This window comes from Sinohyriopsis cumingii, unplaced genomic scaffold, assembly GCF_028554795.1.
Source record: "Sinohyriopsis cumingii isolate HCF-2022 unplaced genomic scaffold, ASM2855479v2 utg002136l, whole genome shotgun sequence".
Lineage (NCBI taxonomy): Eukaryota > Metazoa > Mollusca > Bivalvia > Unionida > Unionidae > Sinohyriopsis > Sinohyriopsis cumingii.
In genome coordinates this window covers 1,361,356-1,377,027 of record NW_028316138.1, presented here as the reverse complement: position 1 = coordinate 1,377,027, position 15,672 = coordinate 1,361,356, and the positions used below count along the sequence as shown (strand labels likewise).

The 15,672-nt window shown below is 35.3% G+C and overlaps 1 protein-coding gene across 3 annotated transcripts in view; it reads left to right on the top strand.

Annotated features, from left to right (window-relative positions):
* The first annotated feature begins 715 nt into the window (after nt 1–715).
* The window catches only part of LOC149771056 (uncharacterized), a 97,087-nt gene continuing 82,130 nt past the window's right edge, over nt 716–15,672 (top strand). Inside the window, exons 1-2 of one of the 3 annotated variants that reach the window (XM_089948903.1) lie at nt 716–864; nt 14,484–14,600. In XM_089948903.1, the coding sequence (XP_089805029.1) occupies nt 14,487–14,600 (114 nt within the window). In that variant the 5' untranslated portion in view covers nt 716–864; nt 14,484–14,486. Of the gene's footprint in view, nt 865–5,099; nt 5,196–14,483; nt 14,601–15,672 lie in introns of those variants that run through there. The other 2 variants (XM_089948902.1, XM_089948904.1) reach the window with 2 other exon arrangements.

The window sequence follows — 15,672 nt, the reverse complement described above, 5'->3', positions numbered from 1 at the left end:
CTAAATAGAAGTGATATTTTTTCTTTAAAAACCCAAAACAATCAAACCAAAAATCCCAAGCAAAAACCCTCCACAAAAAACAAACACAAAGTCCTCCAAACACTCTACAATCCACCAACCCCACCCCCATCCCCCTAAAGTTTGGTAAAAACATTATACGTATCTCTGACCACGTGGTCCCTGGCAAAAATAGGGACTCTCACAACAATAAATTTCCTCATCTAAGTCGCAAGTTTTATATCCAAAGTGAAGGGACACTGGCGTATTGAAAAACTAATCATGAATGTGCGCAATTTTTTGACCACTCAGTACAGTTTAGGGGGAGGGATTCAAATTACTTGTTGCCGAATATTAAACCCGTTGTACAAAGTACCTGGCAAAAAAATTTCTACATTCCGCAGCTGACTATACCGCCCAAAAAAATTGTGCGGTATATATTATATTTGCATGTCGTTCATGCGATCTGACTTCAATAGTTATTGTATATAGAAAGCGAAAATAAAGCAAATGTCTGTAAATGCTCACTTGTTAATTTTATTGACAAAAAATTGCACGTTTCTACATTCCGTACATCAGTTATTATGGTGATGCGCTTCACTTTTAAAACAGTGTAGTCATAATTTTTGGTTTACGTGTATAACTGTTATTTAAGGAAATTTATGTTGGAGGACAAATTAAACTCGGTTGGATATGAAAGGGGAAGTTTCCTGCTTCCTGTAATCCTGATAACATTGTTGTAATTCATGGGATCATTAGATTAGTCAGTCCGTATTCCGCAAAACGTGTCATCTTGCTGACGTTTCTTGATGCATCCGTGAGTGGTCGTTGTTCTGTCAAAATTTGAGCGGAACCTTGGATAAACAGGTAAACAGTATTTAAGGATGTAATTTGAATTCTTGTGCAAAAGTACTGATCTTCGGACTCAGTTAACAAGATATTACTTTTTTCTATCAATACCCTTAAGGGCTATGACAGGGCTATAAGGGTGGGTGGGGATGGTACTCTGATTGTGAAAAAATTACTAAAATAAATTATGGTAATAGTAGTGTACCATTTCTTTCAATTAAGTTTACTGCAATATGTAGCAGTGGGTGTATGAAAGTTGTTGTTGTTGTTGTTGTTGTGGGGTTTAACGCCATTTTTCAGCACGATAGACTATACATGGCGGCCAGTATTAATGGTGGAGGAAGAACCCGGAAAACCCCGGAAAGAACCACCGACCCACGAGAAGCTACTGGCAAGCTTTCTCACATGCCCACATTGGCTGAATCTTAGACTCGAACCGCCGCAGACAGAGGTAAGATGGCAGTGATCCGTAACGAAGAGCGCTTTAGACCACTCGGCCACTCGGGGCCCCAGGGTGTATGAAAGAATAACTTATAATTTTTTTAAAACCCCACCTTTTTCCAGACTTTGATGCAGTGTAGAACAATATGGAGTATGCATGTAATGAAAATTAAATGCCACTGACAGTTATGCACATTCCTGTCAGTGGTCAAAATAAGTGGATTTTGCATAAAACGGAGAAATTGAACATTTTAGCTGTTTTTCTGCGCATAATGTTTACAAATAAAATGGATTCCAGTTAGTCCCGAGCAACGTTAACATTATTTTCTAAACAAAGGTAGGAAGGTCTGTATCGGTCATAAGCAGCATGTACAATGTAACGTTCGTTGTCATCTTGCTTAGTCTTAATGCATAAGCTTAATAGTATGTCAGTGACGTAATCTATTGTGTGTACAATACACAATTAAATTGCATATTGTAGCTCATATAAATACATTTTCCGCACAACAGATTGTCCATGAACATTTAAATGACAGTAGTTGTAAAGCTATTTTTGTTTCGACATTTCACTTTGTGCGTGATATGTGGCTATATCACACCCATTCTTTTAAGCATATTCGTATTTCCGATAGAACACCTCAGATCAGGCACAAGGTGACAGTTTTGGTATTCAAGTGTATTACTCACGTTTAAACGGTCATGCTTAAATCTACAGTTACTTTTAGTAAACGCGGAAACTTTACTGGTAATGCAATGTCATGCGTGCATTCACATTTATCACTTAAATTTATCGTTATGCCTAGTTTTTGGATTACGTGCAGTACAGGTGAAGCATGCGTGACATCATTCAACGTAATGTCCAATTCATTCATGCCTGGTACAGACCTTCAGTTTGTATCCAATTATATGCGTGAATAAGGAGAAAAATCTTTCACTTAGGTGACAAAAGTAACTCTAATGCCACATTGTCATCTGCAAGAATATCAAAGATGACGAGAACGATTCGTAATGAATACTGATGTTTTCCTTTGCAGTTTCTTAGCAACTGTAAATACTCTTACCGGAAGTATGTCGATAATTGATCAGAGCTCGCAAAATAAATTTGTATCAAGAGAGTGAAAACCGCTTCGGTGGCCTAGTGGATAGAGCGTCCGCCTCGGAGGCGGGAGGTCGTGGGTTCGATCCCCGGCCGAGTCATACCAAATCAGTATTAAGAGGTTAGTGTTGGGACTCGTCGGCCTGGTGTCAGGATAATGTGACTGGGTCGGACATCGTGCTACATATCTGCAATATGATGCCCCAGTGCTAGACATCACTATCACGCTGCAGACATCGTAGCGATATGACTGAAAAATTGTTAAATCTACGTTCAAAATCTAAAATCACACACACACACACACACATCCTTCATAACTTGTTTACCTGTAGTAGTGCAAATAATCTATGACTTTAGAATAGAGGATTTTGTTTTCATTAATTAAAATCTTACCATTATCAAACAGTATTTTTGTTGAAAAACGGTCAGAATAAGTTAAATATCAATATTCAGGATGATTTAAAATTTACTGTTAAATTAAAATTGTTTATTTATCAGATATAAAGTCCAAATACATTTATTTAAATAAGCACAAATGAATCTATTTATAAAATATATCATAAAGGTATGTATTTAATGTACATTTCCCTAAATTATATGAAAGAACCACATCTGAATACCATTAACAACATCGTCATAAAACTTTACAACACTGTACATAGTTCTAGACAGGGTTATTGATGCAGCTGGACTCGGGTCACAATAATTACCTCCGGTTCAGTGCCCACTAATGTAGTCCCAGTATATTGTTAGAGCATTTTTTTCCTCTCATTTTGGTGGCGATACAAGAGTTAGATTTGGGAGTTCTTTGTATTGATTTAAATGCAATTGTTTATTCTGTAGAATTTGAGCATTATGGTGTTTGTATTTCGGTGACAGTGAACAGCGAGTAATCTCATTGGTCCCGGTCCAGAAGTGATATATGTGAGCGCGCTTTGTCTAACGCCTAGCCTGGTACCCTGGCCTCCCATGATGCTCCGTTTTGCGGAGCTCCGCAGCACGGGCGGCATGGGTATAAGGCTATGTACAGTCCAACGTCTCAAAACGTGCCGGATGACCCATGTCAAGAACTTCGCCGTTAATTTATCTTTGAAGGTAATTTATAAAAGAAATAACTTTTTTTAATATTCATTTAGACAGAGTGGCAAGTTCAGTTCTGAGAAATAAATGTAGAGATTATAGTGGAAAAATAATCGTGACCAGAATCAGTTGTCTGCTGTATCACGTGGCTAACACATGTTGATTAGAATGCTTAGTTGATCGGTGTACTTGTTAACCAGTTATGTTAATTTGAGAGAGTGACGTATGTAATGTGAAGTTGTTTGCATTTAAAACAAGCACAGTGGAGAGGAGGTTGGCATACGCTCTATGCTACTTTGATGTAATGTGGCTGACATTTCTTTAGATATTATACGTTTGGAAATTGTAAATGATCTAAGCACACTGCTAACTAAAATAAATGCTCCCTTGTGCTCCAGAAATCAGCCTGAATTTGTCTTAAGTACACTATCCTTAGCAGCTATTAAAATAGGGAAATGAATTTTGCCAGACTAGACAATACCAGCTTCTAAAAGAGCAACGCATGAGTTACCAAATAGTGAAATGTAGAAAAAGTTATCGGCTTTTAAAAAAAATACAATTTACCTCTGAATTTCAGGAAGTGAAAATAACAAAAAAGTGGAGCTCGCCCTTTTTTGAAAGGTGCACATATAGAGTAAGGCCAAGATGTATACTATATAATCCATATTACACCCATCAATCATACACCAAAATAAAGGGAATTAATAGTTCTTTGAACAATATCTAATATATACAATGTCTTTTTTTTAAAATAGCCAGTATAACCAGCGAGGATACCCATGGGAATTCTTTTTCTTAAAAATTCTAACCCTATGCAAAATACGAAACTGTAGAACGCCACCTTATTAAGGACAGGAAGTTGATTAGCCAAGTCAGAATAGTTGGTATGGCCTTTTATGAGAACTTACTGATTTAAAAAAAGAGATAATTAGTGACGAGTCTTTTTCATGGTATATGACTCTGATGTCATTGACATGTAGGCTGCAAGATTTGTATAGTCATGTGACTCGGAATGCAAATGACCAGATCCAGGTCAAATTTCAGCAACGACGTACTTTCGAATCGTCTGTCAGCGGATTAAAGACATGCCGAATCTTAAGCTCACGATTTTTGAGAAAATGAATCATATTCCTATCGATTTCATGCAATTATATCTCGATGAAAGGTCGTTCAAGTTTGCTGGACCGGATAGTAAGCGGCTGCTCAATGCCGATAACGGTGTCGGCGAATTCCAACTTTTCTATAGGAATGGACTCTGACCCTACACCCTAACATAAATGTCCAAATATAAAAGACGGGGTGAAAAGGGTCAAAGGAAACTCGGAATAACCCCCCACATGAACCTACTTCGGCGTACCTAGACAACAGTCGCACTGCAACAAATTCAAATGTATGTCGCCGGAACATGAAAATGCATCCGTTTGTTAGTGTCATATTTTGATTCCTCCAGGATAAAGACAGCACATTACGTATATTAATTAAACATAAATTAGAGAAACAGTGTCGATATAGGCTGCCAAGTTGGTGAGATATTCTTGAAACTTTTACTACTCGTTCCGATGACAACCGACTCGGAAGACGCTATACAAGGCCGTTATTTAGGTAGTAAGACATAGCACTAAAACAAAAGCATCTGCTATGTCTTACATTGTAGGACTACGTTCTCTCGAGATATGGAAGTTTATGATCCTGTGTCAAAGTATGGAATGGGACGATATGAATTATTTCATCTGTATGTGCCATTGTTTTTAAGCTCTTCAATACATATACCCTTGAATAGCAGTTATTAAGTTTATTTCGCTTCTCATCGATTAATATTCATTGTAAGATCGATCTCTAAATTAACCAAAACATGTATGCAACAAATCAGTGTGAACACTGCAATACGTGGACATTAGGCAAGGCCAATATAAGAAGTAAGACATTGTCAGGCTCAAGTGGGCTCGTTATAAAGAAAATTTGGAGTATCCGTCTTTGAATCAAGGGATGGTGGTTCTAACCTGTAATAAAATAATACAGGTTAGAACCCCCATCCCTTGATTCAAAGACGGATACTCCAAATTTTCTTCGTAACGAGCCCATGTTGTCAGGCTTAGGAAACTTTATTAACCGTACCTCATCGCAGGCCTTCAAGGTTGCGACCAGGCACAATTACTGCCAAGGAGTATTTAATCTTTTTAAAACGTCCACATTTAAAACCAAACTTTGTTCCTTGGGTATCAACTTTCTTAGTTTGCAAAAATAAAGCCCTCAACGAGTGCAATGTCAAAGAAATGCTATTTTTAGTTGATGGAGTAACCTAATGAATTGTAATGTGCATTGTATGACGCGAATGCTTGCATAGGTAAAATAAAAGTAGGTAAACCTATATACTAAAATAAAGGGCGCGAAATTACATTAAAAGACCATTATTAAATATTATTATTATTATTATTATTATTATTATAGAAGATAGGAGAACCATAAACAGATGCATACAGAATAAGCAATAATCAATATATATATATTTTTACCAGATCATTGATGAATAGAAATTAAAATAGAAATGATGTAAAATAAATGGCTGATATTTTTTCAATAATAAATTAAACAATAGTTTTGATTTTGAAAGAAATATTTATAATAATAATGATTTATATATTTATCCAACATTTACATTTATACATAGGAATAGTTTGTATTGTATATGGAACAATAATAATAATAATAATAATAATGGTATGTTAAATGCCACCTAAATATGAATTAAACATGTTTCTAGAAGACATTTCTGTTTATACTGCATTATTGTGGAATATTTATAACATAATACAAAACTGACACAACTCTGTAATCTAATTATATTAGATTTTTATGATTTAGAGGATGACATACTTGTGACTTAGAGAATTTGATTACCATAGTTTTGAATCCCCTTGTTATAGTCATAGTCATTGAAGCAGAAGGTATCTTGCAAGGTGCATATAGTCAGTTATTGAAGCAGACGGCATTTTGCAAGGTGTATACAGTATAAATCCATTCTACAGCATTGTCCCTTGCAATAATCATTTTAATACTTTAAACATACTCAAAGCACAAACATTTTAAATTATAATTATGAATTTAACAAAAAATATAAATCCATTTTTATTTAAACTGCATCATTTTGGATGGATGGCATATAATTAAGATTTTTTTTTATAAAGTCTGCATTCTACTTATATTACAATTGTATGATTCAGAGAAATTGTTCACTGTAGTTCCATCCCATTTATTTTAATTTTAGACAATGCTGAAACCTCATAATGTAATGCAGTGTCACCCAGATATCATGTGAATATGTAAAAATACATTCATTCATATCATATTTCCTAAACACCGATGTAGATATGAAGTTGAATTACAAAACAACCAGCATCCCTCTAAGTGAATGGTATATGTGTGGGCTATGCACGCTGCATTGTGCAAGCATTATGAGGACTAGTGTGGAGAACAATTCAGCTGCATTGTGCAAGCATTACAGTGACTTGAGCAGAGAACAATTCAGCGGTGCGGGTATATCTGAGCAGCTGAATGCCCACGTGAGCGCAGCATAGAGGGAGCATTGAAAGCAACATCAGTTTAGGTTGAAATAAATAAGGAAATGTTCTGTGTCAAGTATAAATAGATTGTTGTGAATAGATGATCAAGTTTTCAAGTTTGCAACTATTTATACTTAATCTAATACAAAATTAATCCCAAACACCAGTTTAAAATATTGCTCCACTGTCTTGCATGAAGATCTGACAGCATCCACTTTTGGTCATGTTCTGTTGACCTTTAAATTTGGTAATGGAAATGCAGCTCTCAGAATTCTGAAAGGGAATCAATTCAGTTGGCACTCATTCATGCCCTCAGCCATACTGCTCAGTCTTCCAAACTCAAAGAAATAAGACTTCATCCGATTCGCTGATAAATTTTTGATTATGGTAATAACATAGGTCACTGGAACATGGTCCCTAAGCTGTCCAATCTTCATATAGGACACAGTGGAGGTCTGATTTTAATCAGATTGCTCTCCCTACAGAATAGGCTAGTATGTTGATGACTTGACATTTATCATGATGACAAATATGACTAAAGGACTTTTATGTGTTGTATTACCATTGAATCAATTCTTGTGCTTTATGAAAGAGTTTTGAAAAACCTGAAAAGATGTGACAATTCATCTTGTGCTGTATTGAACATTTTGCTTACTACATCCTGTACTAGGGGCCCCAAGTGGCCGAGTGGTCTAAAGCGCTGTCCGTCACGGATCACTGCCATCTCACCTCTGTCTGCGTGGGTTCGAGTCCAAGGCTCGGCAAATGTGGATATGTGAGAAAGCTTGCCGGTAGCTTCTCGTGGGTCGGTGGTTCTTTCCGGGGTTTTCCCGGTTCTTCCTCCACCATTAATACTGGCCGCCATGTATAGCCTATCTTGTGCTGAAAAATGGCGTTAAACCCTATAACAACAACAACAACATCCTGTACTGGTAGAGCAAGAAAAGTAATATTCAGCCCTTTATAAAATGGAACATGCCAATTAATGGTGTCTGGTTTGGAATAAATATCCAAAACATTGGCCTCAAAATGACCTTACATTCAGTCATACCTGCATGAAATTGATAGGAATATGATTTATTTACTCAGAAATAGTGAGTATAATATTCGTTACGTCTTTAAGACAATAGACAAGACAAATCTACAGTGTTGATGAAATTTGACCTGGTACTTGCCCTTTTCATTGCTATTCGCATAACGACCCAAATCTCACTACTGTAATGGCCATGACATCACGATTCATATACTCACATGAGATGAAAAATAAACCCCTTTTTAATGTTGAAAAAAAATTGAATGTTCTTAAATACAGATTTAATGTTAATGAAAAACAACACCGGCAAATTTGTAAGATACTCGTATGAATTTTGAAGAAAATATCTATTCCAAAGCTTCGTATGAAAATGTGTGATGTAGTTGCATTTGAATTCCATTCAGCGACAGTGATGATCACAGCTTTTATAAAAAATGTTTAGATATCATCCATGAATTAAATACATTTTGATTTTAGTGAACATGCTGAATGAATTAATGCTGCAGTGTACATATAGCATTTTGTACAGTATATATAGTATTTTGTACAGTGTATATGACATTTTGTACAGTGTATATAACATTTTGTACAGTCTGTATAGCATTTTGTACAGTGTATATAGCATTTTGCACAGTGTATATATTATTTTGTATAGTTTATGTAGCACTTTGTACAGTGTAATTATAGTACTTTGTACAGTGTATATAACATTTTGTACAGTGTATATAGCACTTTGTACAGTGTATATATCATTTTGTATTGTATATAGCACTTTTACACAGTTAGAAATAAAATAGAGAAATGTTAGACAATGAAATGTTAGCTTGTATGTTAGCTTGTAACATAACTGAAGAGAATAAAATGATTTCAAAGATCCTGTGGTAATAGTTTAAGTCACTTAGTTACAGTTATAAATCACAAAATAATGCTTCTACTGTATTGTCTATTGATGATACGAGAGTCATAACCCCTGTGATGTTACAAATAATTTTCACTTCTCTAATGTAGGATCTGTGGGTGCAGGGGGGTGATGCAGTAGCTGCAGTCCTCTTTGACCTTCCAAATATTCTTTACAAAAATGACTTGCATGAATGATTCACGGATCATGCAACAATTTGGAAAAGGCTTCCTATCTATGAAATAAGACTTGATGAACTAAAAAATGGCAATCGCAGATGTACAGTATACTTTTCCTATGGTCACAGTATCCTTTTCATGTCTAAATGATTAAAAATAGCTATGCCACTGAACAAATGAATATAAAGGAAAACAAAAGAGAGGTGCACACAGTATATCATGAAAGTATTAATTTATGTCTGAATTCCCCAAAACGCCACTCGGACATGTAACAGTTCCGTAGTGAGCTTCTTATTCTTGGAACTTTAGTCCACATGGAGAGAGGTTGATCTCTTTAGGTCTTTCCTCCCTTCAAACTATTCTTTAATAATACGCCATCTTAAGAGCTGGGAGTAGCCATTGTCACTGTGAAACATGCCCCTGCCATCATTGGAGGTTTCCTCTGTGACTGTCTATTTCATAAATACTTCTGTTCAGAATTCTTAAAGAAAATGTCTCAATTCAGTCTTTTCCAACAACATACTCTGAACCACACTTGTTATAAATATAAGACAATGAAAATAAAGTTAATGGTTACAGTAAACTGAGTGATTATGTCATGAAATAAATAAAAAATGAGAAATCTATTGAAATATATATATATACATCAAATTTCATCAACACTGTAGTTTTGCCTTTTCTATTGTCTTAGCGACATAATGAATATTATACTCACTATTTCTTAGTAAATAAATTATATTACAAATGTTGTTAAAACATTTTTGGCCATAAAATAGAAAAATAAGCTCAAGTATATGAAGTTGTTTTTGAAAAAAATATGAAACAATTTCATGACTGAGAGATATGTACTAAGAATTTAAACTCGAAGAACATAACACACACACAATGAAAATATACAGCAAGCCTTCTGATAATATTGAAATTACCTGACCATGCAATTTCTTGCGGTAAAGTGCAACAATTTCTCAAGAAATGACTTATTCAAATTGTCGCCCAAAATGAGGTCACTTTATATGAGTGATAAAACCCTTTAAGCATCAAGTACTCTGGTTCATCTGTTAGAATTTTTTTGTTTTAACCAATGATCCAGGGTACCAGTATGTCCTTTATGATGTTGCTGTGGAAAAATATGGAAAATATTAAATGAAAGTCATGTAATGTTTGCAGAAATTCTCAACATATTTATTTTGAGAACAGTGATCAGAAAAAAACCTGTTGCTATTGAAGCAACCTGGAGAAAACCAGTTTAATTAACCATAGAGCATGTGCCAATGATATTCTTTGCTGGCATCATGTGACTAGGGCATTGACATGTGCTGTCTGCTTGATGAAACTGGCTTTCATGAGGTTGCTCAGGCAGCAAGAGGAAATTATTTGCATTTGCTTCTGTTATTAGGACATCCTTTTCTTTTTTGTCACACCGCAGCCTTGTCACCACACATAGAACTGGCTCAATTTTTAGGAATTTTCACTCATTATTTTCTAAATATAATGGCTTTTTTATGTTTTGATTCCTGACTAAGAGATTCTCTGTTTAAGTTTTTTTTCTTATCATTGTTTTTTATTCTTCTAATGTTGGTTCTTGGGTTTGTACCCCCATCACATCAGGCATGAAAACCTGTTAGGCCAGTTTTATCACCTTTCCTCTTTGGTTATTGATTTCCAGTTTGTTTTAATTATGAGCGACCTTTGCTTTTAAAGCAATGGTTTCCATCCTTTTTGAGTATGGGGACCCCATCTTAAAATTTTACAGACCTGCACATATTAATAGTTGTACTTTTTAGGCTCCATTGGAATTATACCCTGGGGACAGCTGTTTGGGACCAATGCTTTAAGATCTATTGAATTTAATTACTAGTCCCTTTTGTGTATGCATTTGGGCTGAGTATACATTTGGACTGTATTTTCATTTGGACTGTGTATGCATTTGGACTGTATTTGCATTTGGACTGTGTATGCATTTGGACTGTATTTGCATTTGTTGTTAGTACTTTTAATCCATGTGTATTTGTGTTAGGACTGGCAATATCTAGATCAAATATTTAAGCTCTTTCTTATCAATAAAGGTGTAATCTTGGTATTAGTGTTAATGTGTTTATATGCATAGGTCTTTTTTCCGCTCCTTCCTTTTATATTTTCCTCTTTTTATCCTTTTCTCCTTTTCTCTTGTTCCTTTTCCTTCCATTTTGTCTCTTTTCCTTCCTTCCTTTTATTTTTTATGTGGAGGAGAGGTTGACCCAAAACCAGTGAATCTACTTTCAAAGTGGGAGAGATATTGCAAACTCCTCCCCTCAGTTGTATTTTATTAGCCAGTCAACTTGAGCCTTTCGTGAGAGGTTTGGTTTTTGGGATGTCTGTCATGTGGATGTGATGGAAAACATCCTGCTTTTACTAAGTATCATAGTTTGTGACATCTTATAGACCCATTTTTGATGCACAGGGCTTGTTACAAATATTTTCAGTGAATGGATGGAGTGTTGGGAGAAGAGACCAACCCGTAACACATAGCCTCTTCTATTCATTGACCAACACGCTTAATTTTTATAACGAGCCCCTGTGGTTTAATGTGTGGTCGTCATTGCAAAATACCATAGCAATGGATAAGTTTTGTCTGCAAGATTTGTGATAACGAAATTAGGTGCATATCACTCAACAATCGGGAATGGAGAGACTTGGGTAAAACATCGCTTAAGTTCGTTCAACACAGCATCGCAAATGATATCCAAGCCTGTTTCAGTGAATTTCACATCAGCGTCATGATATGTATCTAAACTTACAGAAATAATTTCATGCACAAATAATTTCAACAGAATTCACACTGACATACAGCGCAATAATGTTCATTTAGTATATGCTGATAAAGATTTGTCTGTGTGTACATAATCCACCATGTTTATCCTGATTTCTGAAAGAGTTCATATGTGATATTGCACAAAAAAAAAATCAAAGGATTGATTGTGTTTTAATGGCACATCAGCACTGTTAGGCTATTTAGGAAGGCAACCACATTATAATATAGCCAAATAGGAAAGCTGATCATTCCTTAAAAGCATATACATTTTTCCACAGGTCATGGCAGCCAAGAAAAATGTGATGCTAACAGACAACATTTTTAGCATTTAATTTAATGAGATTCGTTACACGTTGCATGTTAATTCAAAAATTGTTGTTGAAATTTATGTTGTGCACAAAATGATTTAGTTACTTTTAGCTACACTTGATGCTAACCTGAAAATTCACTGACCTACAGATGTAGTTTTCATTTGTGATGGTGTGCAGATTGAACTATAGTTTTTTTTTCTTTCATTTTGAGCAACATTTATCTTTAATTAAAAATCAATAAAGACACCAGCATGGCCACATTGTTGCTGTTGGAATAATGAAATTTGATGAACTTGTTCAGATGCACATGGAGGGGAGGTAATTATATGTCCATTTTAAGCAGATTCATTTATCTTATTTTTTATTAGCATTTATGCAGGTGGACCTAGGCCAATTAAATTAGTTAAGCCAACTTGATACATAGATGAACTGGTTATGTGTGTATTTTCGTAGTCAATTTTTGTGTTTGTAAACCGAAAACATGCAGTTTTTCAAATATGTATTTTGCAAGCCTTATTAGGCAATAAGAATGTTTCCAGTCAGCTGACCATCACTGTTTTTCATTGCCAACCCTAGCACTTTTTCTCCTCCTTAAATTATAAAAAAATCACATTAATTATATATAATGTTAAATTACAAACTGCCTACCCTAATTTTAAAGCAGGTTTATGTCCCAGATGGAATGAAGAAGACTAACTAACATATTAATTTTAAAACCAGTTCAGTAGGAAACATACATATTTCTTTGGCTGTAGCTTAATTTATCAGAATCTGTTTCAGTCGGATGAAACTGTGATCCTGTTTATTTGCATATCGATGAAGTGCTGGCACGTTAGAGTGCTGGACACAAAACCGAAAGGGTGCGAGTTAGATTTGTACCATCACACCAGTCTGGGTCAGCTACTGTGGCATATCAGTATAGGAAAGGCACTTTACTCCTGTTTCCTCAGCACTAAGTAACCTATTTGTGTTGTTGTGCCATAAAGTAGCAAACCAAATGTTGAGATGACCTGATTATGTTTTAATGCTACTTAAGTATTTTATGTTTTATTGGTAATCTGCATTGTCAAATAGTTACCGAGAAATTTCTTGACCTGTGTAAATGAACTTTAGTAGGCCTATATAGATAACCTGATTATTTGTTTAGCCATTTAAATTTAATTTTTAAATTTTTGAGACATGCATTTTTCTTTTGTTGGCTGCAGGAGGGGTATATATACTTGTAAAAGTCAGTATATTTCTTTATGCCACATTATAGATGAATCTGCAATTAACTTGTTATATATGTATCACATGCATTTACTTTGTCCATGTCTCACATTGGACGCTGCATTTCAGCATGCATTTTTATTATGCAGGGTTCCTTTAATATACATGTGTAAAGCAAAATGGATGCGATGGGCACTGCAGGATTTTTTACGTGTAATATGTGAGAATCGACTTTATATACATATACATGTATGTATAATGTAATAAACTGACTACGAACAGTGCAAACCTAGTATCTAACTAGCCTAAGTGCTTTCTTAATGAGTCTTTTTGAAAGGCAAATACAAATCATAGACAAGACAAACAAATAAAACAGAAAAACCATTGTCTTTCAAAACTTTACATGACTATGACTTGTTGCAGATGCTGAAAGATATTATTGACCTATGATGAGCCATTATGACATCTGTTATGTTATGGAAATGTATGTACGCGCAAATTATATCCCAGATATTTCATTGTTATAGTAGAAATTATAATGGGTGACTAATAAGCAAATTTGGAGAATTATTGAAAAGAAAACATGTCGGCTGCAGAAAGATAATTTTATTTGTGAATCATTTGAATCATGGCTGTCTTTTTCTATTCTTCTTGGTTTAAACTGCTTGGTTTCAATGTTTTAAGGCAGTGTATCCAGTAAGATTCCTTTTCTTTCCTGGTTTCGGAACTCCATTTGGGGTTGTGAGCAGTAGCTATTAAAATTATTTTTCTGCAGCCAACCCATCTATTACATAATCATATTTTATGTGAAAATTGTCTACCACTTTTGTCCAGTCATTTTTACTCACTAATATGTCAGTCAGTGTTTTCTTGTAGTCAGCAGAGTGGATGCTGATGTTTTCAAAACTGATCATCATTTTATATTCATACCAGATAGTTATAAGGTGTAACAAAAACTTTAAGCAATCAAATTTTCGTAAGTCTGCATGAGAAAAAAAGAACAGAGCCAGTTTTTTCATGGATTACTTTATTTTTTCAGGTAATGGATGAGAACTTGCTTATGAAGGGGCTCAAAAAACATCTTCCCAAATTTGTTAATCAAGTAGACCCTGTACAACTTCTACCATACCTCCGATGCTTGTCCCAAGCTACAAAGGTACAAATAATGCACGAATATTGAAAATCTAGAAGTATTAGCAAGCATGAAATTTAGTTTACAATATATGATACAAAAAACGTATTATATATCATGAAAGTAATGGTGTCAGTGATTAGCACACCAAATGTTGTGTGTCGGGGAACAAAACATTGTTTCCTGTCTTGTTTTCCCTATTTGGTACCCCTCATGAAATTCCATTCCAAGTTATCTCATCACTGACATCCAAGCATACAACAATGATAGCTATATTCAACCACTTTTGTTGTTGTTGTTGTAGGGTTTAACACCATTTGTCAGCACATGATAGGCTATGCATGGCGGCCAGTATTAATGGTGGAGGAAGAACCCGGGAAAACCCTGGAAAGAACCACTGACCCACGAGAAACTACTGGCAAGCTTTCTCACATGCCCACATTAGCTGAATCTGAGACTCGAATCACCGCAGATGGAGGTGAGATGTCAGTGATCAGTAACGGAGAGCGCGTTAGACCACTCAGCCACTTGGGGGCCCCTCCACCACTTTTGCACTTCAAATGAGGGTGAAATAAATAAAATCTTGAAAAAGAAATACTTGTTGAACACAAAGAAATCCACAGTGGTTGCAGTAATGCAGTTTAGAGATGATTTAAGGGAAAGTTGATGACAAAATTTTGGAATTCAAGGAGTATGTTCTATCTGAATTGGATTCTGCTCAGAGACAATTTTGTTAGCCTGTGGAAAACAGACAGGACACTCTTTAAGAAAGCTGCATTGCAAAATGTACAACATTTGGAATAATAAAAACATTATTGCCTTTGTTAGGGGTAGATCTGATGATGTTTATCCACAATGCACATCATTTTGAAAGGCTTGTGTTGAATTTCATTGTTACACACCAGACACATTTAATGCCATAAACCCACCAACTGACATGATTCTATTGCCTGTTAAATACATGGAATTTAAGGTGGCACTGGTATTTGCACTCTAGGCCATGCAAATGACATCCTAATGGCCAGAGTTTTCAGCTCCTGAGTGAGCAAGGACAGTGGCCCAGCAACCCTTGTAGTACTGCTGCCAAAAAGCCAGG